Source organism: Myotis davidii, unplaced genomic scaffold (genome assembly GCF_000327345.1).
Source record: "Myotis davidii unplaced genomic scaffold, ASM32734v1 scaffold209, whole genome shotgun sequence".
In the NCBI taxonomy this organism is placed as follows: domain Eukaryota; kingdom Metazoa; phylum Chordata; class Mammalia; order Chiroptera; family Vespertilionidae; genus Myotis; species Myotis davidii.
The window spans coordinates 2,642,176-2,651,451 of record NW_006300047.1 but is presented as its reverse complement, the minus strand read 5'-3'; the positions used below and the strand labels follow the sequence as shown (position 1 = coordinate 2,651,451).

Here is a 9,276-nt window from a genome sequence, read left to right as displayed (position 1 = left end):
TATTGTTATTTTTAACACCTGGAATAGTATTCCTGGCTCATATAATCAACTGAAAAAACTAGCGTTTTCTGTTCTTTCCTTATTTGGGTCTACATATTTACGCGCACAATCATTTTCAAGCATGAACCTTATCAAGAGTAAATTGAGAAGTCGTCTTATTGATGAGAACCTGGAATCGTGCCTAAAATTAAAAACAACAACATACAAACCTGACTTAACCCAGACTTTCCAAGGAAATGCAAGGCCATTGTTCACATTAGTGTTTGTCAGTCATTGTCATGATTTAATTTTATGGATATTGTAAGGTAAATTGTAAGGAATTCAATTTTATCAATAAATAATATCGTTATTCAGTATGATATCAAGTTTTATTCAACGTATCTATAGTTTAACTAAGACTTAAAATTTGTTGAATTTGTTAACAAAATTATTGATAAAATTAAATTCCCTTATCCTTAATATTTGTAGAGCTGTAATACACTCTTTTTAAAAAAATATATTTTATTAATTTTTTACAGAGAGGAAGGGAGAGGGATAGAGAGTTTGAAACGTCAATGAGAGAAACATCGATCAGCTGCCTCTTGCATACCCCCTACTGGGGTTGTGCCTGCAATCCAGGTACATGCTCTTGACTGGAATCGAACCTGGGACCCTTCAGTCCGCAGGCTGACGCTCTATCCACTGAGCCAAACGAGTTAGGGCTGTAATGATATACACTTACTTCATTTCTGATACTGGTAAACCATGTTTTTACCTTAATCAGTCTTGCTAGAATTAAAAACTTATCAATTCTCTATCACTTATATCTTTTCTTTTTTTTTTAAATTATTTTTTTCCTCTTTGTGATATAATTTGCTCTTCTTTTTCCAACTTCTTAAGAGAAAACAACATTAATGTTTAACCTTCTTTTATACTGGAAAATATTTAAAGCTATATATTTCCTTCTAAGCACTGCTTTTTCTTAACACCTTCTAAGCATCTTCTCAGTGCAGAGATTATAATATCATATTTGGTATATTGTATTTTTGTTTTCCATCAGTTCAGAATAATTTCTAATTTTCCTTATGGTATTGTTCTTTGACTCATGGCTTATATAGAAGTGTGTGTGTTTAATTTCCATATATTTGGTACTTTTCTAGGTCTATTATTTTTACTGATACCTAATTTCATTTATGTTAGAGAACATACTTTGTAAAATTTTAATCTTGGCAGTTAATTGACACATTTTTTAGGCCAAGATATACCTTTCCTTGGTGAATATTCCATGTATATTTGAAAATATGTTGGGTGTAATCTATATATATAAAGAAGTGATATGCTAATTGGTCCTAATGCACATGGGAAGTGAGGGGGTTTATGCCAGGAGGGGAGAGCAGATAGGGCGATCAGGCCAGCAGGGGACAACATTTAAGCTGGGAAGTTAAGTTGTACTATCATTACTTTTATTTCTTTGAAGTATTTTTTAAAATTCATTTTTACAAAAACAGCAGTCATTATCATTAGTTATTGAAATACATATAATTTAATATATGTTTTGCCATCTGTATGCGAGGTTATTTTGAGAACAGTTTCTAAGTTAAATTTTACCTGTCATCAGTTTTATGTGGAAGAAGACAATTCCTAACCCTCCCCTCATCTGCCTTTACCTTTCCCAATTAACAGGTTGTAAATTCAGAGGCTCTGAAGTTGGATAAGAACCCAGTTAATAGTCTAGATGAAAGAAAGGCTCCTGTGAACTCTGGGCCTTCCAACCCTTCAGAAAAAGCAACTGAAAAGATCGATTTGTCACAGGATCATGATGAGGCTGTTTCTGAAAGGTAGGCATTTCCACATAAATGCATAATCTTACTTATCTAAGTATATGTTTGTAAACACGTACCCTTTTGTCAGTTAAGCATAAAATAGCTTAAAGCTTCATATTTTATATAAAAAAATTTTTTATTATGAAGGAATTGAATTGGTTCTTCAAAGCTTTTATTGTTGTTTTAACAGTGCTAAGTAAAACTTTCAATTGGCTAGGTGTCAGGTTTTATTGTGATGCTTTCTATGTTTCCTATGGTGAATGGATGATCAACTGGAGCACTTAAGTAGTTTCCAATGTTATACTTGAAAAAGACAAGGCCTTATGAAACAGTGGTTTAAAAAGAATTAAACAGAGGAGTAAGACTAGGGAAAAGTGCCTAAAATTGAACATGTTGAAAGTATTATAACTTCAAATTAGAGTGAATAGGTGAAATTACTTGCATAATTGAGTCACAGAGTGGATGAGACACCTTATCTTCAATCTAGTCTAAAAGATTTGGGCTCAGAGAGAAGTACTTTAGTTTAACAAAGAAACATGATTAGTGATTCTGGCCTGGATTTTTAAACGGGTAGGTGTGCATTTTAATGAATTATTTTCTCTTCACTAGTGATTCTTAACTGTTTGGATCTTTATAATATTACTTGTTTATACTTGACATTTATTCCTTAAAATGTCCTAAGGTTTTGTTTTTATATGTTAAATTATACCTCAGCTTTTAAAAAGATGAAGCTATATAACCAAATTAAATGATGGCCTTTGTTTGAAGAACACAACCTTTTTGCTCCAAATAACTATTCATACAGTACTGATTTATACTATTAGAAGTAAATTCTTGATGTTTGGCAATAAACATGCAGATTTGACTCTTTGGAGGGGAAAACTAATATTCCCCATGATGTTGAGGCCCACATTTTAGTTTAAAGCCAGGAAGCTGCTGTGAAAAAGGCACTTATTTGTTAGTGAAGGCAGGAGTCACATTTCAGCGAGTCGGTGTGGTTTCCATTTGTTGACACGTGTTAAACCTCAAAAAGTGACAAAAAAGAAAAATGCTGATAAGTGAAAAAATGAAGACAAGACACCATTAAAAAATAGCATTTATTGACTAATATGTCAAATTTATCAATAGATTATATCTATCATATGAAAAATACACCTAGCTCTACAATAATGAGTAAAGAACCTACAGTTTATGAAACTGGTTTAGGCAGCACTCTGAGCTCTTGGAAAGTGTGAGAATAGGTGACATAAATGTGTAACTTGACCCTGATGGATGAGTTCAGGGTTGAGTTTTATAACACACTAGAGGCCCAGTGCATGAAATTCATCCATGGGCGGGGGCACCCCTCAGACCAGCCTGCACCCTCTCCAATCCAGGACCCTTTGGGAGATGTCCAAATGCTGGTTTAGGCCCGATCCTAAACCGGCAGTCGGACATCCCTCTCACAATCCTGGACTGCTGGCTCCTAATCGCTCACCTATCTGCCTGACTGGTTGCTCCTACCTGCCTCCCTGCCTGCCTTGTCACCCCCAACTGTTTCCCTGCTGGCCTGGTCATCCCCAACCCCCGCCTCCCCCCGCCAGCCTGGTCACCACTCACGACCCCCCTGCTGGCCTGGTTGCCCATGCAGCCTGCTGTTCAGTTGTTTGGTCATTCTAAACTAACCATCATGTCAACCTGGTCGCCCCACGTAGCCTGCTGTTTAGTTGTTTCATTGTCCCTCACTAACCCACCAGCCTGGTTGCCCCACACAGCCTGCTTATTCAGTTGTTTGGTGGTCCCTCACTAACCCCCCTGCCAGCCTGGTCGTAGGCAGCCATCTTGTGAGCGTGTGAGGGTTAATTTGTATATTACCTCTTCATTCCTAGGACTTAAGGAAGACACACCATCAATTTTAAACTACAGCATATCCTTAAATAACAGCATTTCATTTAACCATTTCCTTATCATGTTAACAAGATGCTGTAAAAATCTTGTTTATATCAGTTAGCCTATTGTAAAATTGGTTTTGTTATAGTTTTTTTGCTTAAAGTCACAAAACCTATTGATGATTTTAAGAGGACTTACTGTATTCCAAAGAATAAAAAAGACGGAATATTCTTCAGTTCATTTTATGAGACTAGATACTAAAATCTAGTATTAAAAAAAAAATCTAGTATTACTGTGATAATTTTACAGAAATGGAAAATTATAGTCCACTTTTATCCATGAAATAAATGCAGATATTCTAAACAAGATACTAGTAAACCAAGATCAGCAATCCATAGAAGTTGAGTTTGTCCCAGGAATACTGGTTCAAAAACAAAACATTAATGTAATTTGCCAAGAGAAGAATAATCAGTTTACAATAAATATAGGAAAAAGAGCATCTACAAAAACCCTAAGACAAATCTGATGGTGAAATATTGGGAATATTTCTTTGGGATACAAAATAAAGCAATGCTTGCTGTCACCACTTCTAACATTATACCAGAAATCTTGCCTAATGCAACAATGGGAAAAAAATTTTTAAATTAAAAAGGATTCAAAAAGAAGGAACCATACATATTACTATTTTGTAATGATTCAGTGTATGTATGTAGGAAATCCAAAGGCATTTACAGTTAAATTATTAGGATTAATAAGATTTTAGCAAGATTGCCATACTCAGATGTATAAGTAATCATTTGTGTTACTATATATCAGATATAAACAATTAGTAAATGAAATTTTTAAGAATTCCAATAGCACCAACTAAATAAGGTACTTAGAAATAAGACATGTAGTGACTGAAGAAATTGACAAAACTTAGATATTAAAGAAAAAAATGGAGAAAGTGTTTTTATGGTTTGGACAACGTAGTATTATAAAATGTTTTACTTCTGTTTAATTTGTAGAGTACCATTTCGATCAGTTTTTCAGCATGTAATTTTGTGGAACTTGACAAGCTGATTTGATTCTAAAATGTATATGTAAATGCAATAGGTTAAGAGGCCAAGATATTCTTTAAGTAGAGAACAAAATGGAAGGAATTACCATCAGATGTCAGAACATTACAAAACTGCTGTAATTAGGATATTGTTATATTGGTAAGTATAGGATAATGTGATATTGCCAAGTAGAGTAGTGCAGGAGAGTCCAGAAACCTATCATATACATGTATGTATGTGATGGCAATTATTTGGCAGATCATTTGGGAAATGATTGTCTTTGAGTAAATGGTGTTGTTAATTTGCTATTCATGTTGGGTGAAATATGAAGGAATGTCTTCATGAACTTCAAATAAGATTTCTTAAGACACAAGTACCCTTGGCGCATAAAAGTAAATTATCAATTTTACCATTTTAAAATTAGAAACTTCTTTTATTCACAAGGCACAATAAAGATAATGAGAAGACAAGCCATCAAGTAAAGATGCTAATCATAGCACATGTAACCTGTATAGGATTAGTACTCAGGAGATATATATATATATATAAAACTTCAACGTATCAATGAGTAAAACCAGATAATACACAAGGAAAAATGGACAAAAGTCTTATACATCTACTTCACAAAGAGGAATTCCAGATGGACAGTAAACATATGAAAGATGCTCTCTTCATTGGTAATTTGGGGAAATAGAAATTGAAAACATATTTTGATACCATGTGAGGAAAGGTAAAACACTTTAAAATCTAACAATACCAGATATAGGTGAGATTTTGGTTTTATTTAATACTAGAGGCCTGGTATACGAATTCATGCACCAGTGGGGTCCCTCATCCTGGCCTGCGGGATCGGGCCAAAACCAGCTCTCTGACATTCCCCGAGGGTTCCCAGTTTGTGAGAGGGTGCAGGCCAGGCCAAGGGACCCACCAGTGCACGATTGGGGCCGGGGAGGGACGCGGGAGGTTGGCCAGCTGAGGAGGGACCACGGGAGGGCTGCAGGGTGTGTCCAGCCCATCTGTCTCACTCAGTCCCAATCAGGTATACCCCAGCAGCAAGCTAACCTACTGGTTGGAGCGATTCCCCCATGGTGGTCAGTGCATGTCATAGCGAGTGGTTGAGCAGCCTTAGCATACTATTAGCATATTATGCTTTGATTGGTTGAATGGACAACCAGACACTTAGTATATTAGGCTTTTATTATGTAGGATTTTGTTGTTGGGTGAGTAAATTGGTATAGTATTTTTAAGGGGGCAGCATTATCTAGAAATACTGAAAACTAGAGGCCCGGTGCACAAATTCGTGCACCTGCGGGGTCCCTCTGCCTGGCCTATGGGATCAGGCCAAAACCAGATCTCTGGCATCCTCTGAGGGATCCCGGATTATGAGAAGGCACAGGCCAGGCCAAGGGATCCCACTGGTGCACAATTGGGGCCTGGGAGGGATGTGGGACCATGGGAGTGTTTCAGGTGTGTCTCACTCAGTCCTGATTGGCCAGACTCCAGCAGCAAGCTAACCTACCAGTCGAAGTGTCTACCATCTGGTGGTCAGTATACGCCATAGAGATTGGCCGACTGGTCGACTGTCCCCTGGTGATCAGTGCTCGTCATAGTGAGCTGTTGAGCAACCTTAGCATATCATTAGCATGTTACGCTTTGATTGGATGACTGGACACTTAGCATATTAGGTTTTTATTATATAGGATTCTAGCAGTTTCATCACTTGATATGTACCCTAGTTAGGGACATGTACACATATGCAATAGGATACACACACACACACACACACACACACACAGTAATGTTTATTAGCAGCATTTTCAATAATAGTTAAAAGCTGGAAGGAAAAAATGTCCATCACATTCTAAAAGAAAAATAAATTGCAGTAAGTTATGTAGTGGGATTCTGTATATTATAAAAATGAAAGAACTGCAGTCACATGCAACACTATAAGTTTCTCCCACAAAACATAATTGAAAAGCAGACATGAAAGAATAATATGATTTTATTCCAATGAAATTCAAAAATAGCCAGGGAAATACACATATTACTTAGGGATCCAGGGAATAAAACAAGAAAATCAATATCAGAAATGCTTTTTTTGGAGGAGGTTTTGATACAAGCATACAGATTTCTGAAGTGCTGGTAATTTCAAATGTATTTACCTGAGCGATGGCTATGTGGGTACTAGTTTTATTTATTAAACTGAACATGTTCTTTAAAAAAACCCGTTTTTATTGATATTAGAGAAGAAGGGATAGATAGAAACATTGATAGAGAAACATCAATTGGCTGTCCCCTGCATAGACTCCCTATTGGGAATCTAGCCTGCAACTCAGGCATGTGCCCTGACCAGGAATCAATCAAGTGACCTTTTTTTATTTAAGAATTTTTATTTATGAGTTTGAGCCAAATGGTTGATAATTGCCAGGAAGCAATATCTCAACGGATTGGGATAATGCTCCATAGAATGGTGTCTTCTCATCTATATTTATAGACTGCAAAGGAAGGGACATAGGTAGGTTACATGAAATCAATTGGTGATAGATTAGAGAGGCAGGAGAAAGCAAAGCAGGGAAACCCTTGGGATTGGATAAAAAATAAAATGATAGACACAAACTTAGGTGGGTGCAGGAACAATTAATATGTTAAAAATGAAGGAGTTTGTGATATCAGTCCTGGTTCCTGGACATATTAGGTTCGTGACTTCTTGGTTCTCAAGTCAGTGCTCAACTACTGAATCACACCTCCTGGGTATTTTTAATTCAATTTGAAAGTAATTATTAGGGAATTTACATTGTTTATGTTTTACATAATCTTACTGATATATGTAAGTTTATAACTACAGTCTACTCTTTGTTTTCTTTTTGTCCCATCTATTTTATGGCCCTTTCTCCCTATGTGTGTCTTTCTCTATTTTAGAATTCTATGGATTTTTAAAAATCTTTTCCCCATTACCTTGTTAATTATACATCTTTAATTGTTTCTTGAGCAGTTATCCTAAAGATCATGAAATGGATTCTTGATTCTAATATTAGAATCTGATACGAATTACTACTTTCACCATTTTGTACACAATTCTTACTAACCTTAGAGTACTTCAGCTCAACTTACTACACCTCATTGAGTTTTCAAGCATTTATTTTACATTATTTTAAATCTCACAAAAAATACTAAGATAATGAGAAGACAGGCCATTCTTATTATTATTCTTTGTTTTTTTCTTTTTTTGTTGAGACAATGTGGAGATTCAGCATGGTGGCTGGCTTGACTTTGGAGTAAGGGAGAGAATATGAATAAGTAAGAGGATAGGGAAGGGTTTGGACGTGTGTGTGTGTGTGTGTGTGTGTATGTGTGTGTAACAGATCTCACAGGTGTCTCTGAGACAGGCAAAAAGGCTCACTTGCAGAAAGAACCCCTGCTACCACCACACGCACTCCCCAGGCAGATGTGGCTCTAGCTTGGAAATCTTGCTATCTTGAAGGCGGGGGTGTGCAATGACTAGGAGTGTGTGTGATTGAATTCTGGGGGAGAGGTGGGTGTGATTGGATTTTTTGTTGCTTGCTTGTTTTATGACCCTTTTTCTTCCTTTTTTTTATTGCATATCTCTAATTTCCTTGGATTCTATTCTACTTCAGCCTGCTCTTTTGTTTATTCTTATTCTTATTTTGTTGTTTCCTCTTTTTTTCATTTCTTTTCTATTTTACTTTTCCTATCTGTATCTTAATATACCCATTTTTACTATGTTTTAATCTCATTATTATTTCACTTCTTTTGTTTCCTCTTTTTTCTCCTGCACAAGTTTTTTTAGCTTCCTCCTTACTTCAATATAGTTATCTTTTTGGCTTCTTCTTTCTCCCCTTTTCTTTATATCCCCTCTAAGTCTTTGGTTGTGTGCCTTTTAGTATTCTTTTTATTTTTTCTTTGCTTGTTTTTCTCTTCTTTTTCCTTTGATATTTGTGGTGTTTTTGTTTTGGACCTGTTGTGTCTTATTCCGTTTTGTCAGCACCAATATAACATCTGGCACAACGATGTAGGGGTTGAACCTCAGTTGCAGTAAGTTGAAGGAGAAATCCTTCCCATGAATAGGATATCAATAATGAAATCCCAATTACAACAGAAGAGCCCAAATAACACACACAAAAGGGCATTCCTAGAGCATCCAGCTCAGGTGAACAAGGAGCCTGCACCACTAGACATCTCAAGACACTTTCTGTATTAGGCCAGCACACAAATACTGGGAGGCATAACAAGCCTATCTAATACAAAGAAGCAAGTACAAAGATACAGCTAAAATAGGTGGACAAAGAAACAACCGCCAAATGAGAGAAAAGAAGGAATCTCCAGAAAAAGAAATACGTGAAATGCTGATGAGTAAGCTATCAGACATAGAGTTCAAAGCAATGGTTATAAAGATGCTTGAGGAACTTAGTGCAAATTACAATAGTTTGAAAAAGGAAGTAGAGTCCACGAATAAGAACCAGACAGAAATAAAGAATGATTTATGTGATATCAGGAACATATTGTAAGGTAGTGAAAGTAGATTGGTTGAAGATCGAATCAGATTG

At 36.1% G+C, this 9,276-nt stretch overlaps 1 protein-coding gene across 4 annotated transcripts in view; it reads left to right on the top strand.

Moving 5' to 3' along the window:
• Nucleotides 1-9,276, top strand: part of ATF7IP2 (activating transcription factor 7 interacting protein 2) — a 110,393-nt gene that overhangs the window by 68,110 nt on the left and 33,007 nt on the right. For all 4 annotated transcript variants that reach the window (XM_015572142.1, XM_015572143.1, XM_015572139.1 and 1 more), the window contains one exon: nt 1,663-1,817. In XM_015572142.1, coding sequence (XP_015427628.1) covers nt 1,663-1,817 — 155 coding nt within the window. The remainder of the gene's footprint in view (nt 1-1,662; nt 1,818-9,276) is intronic.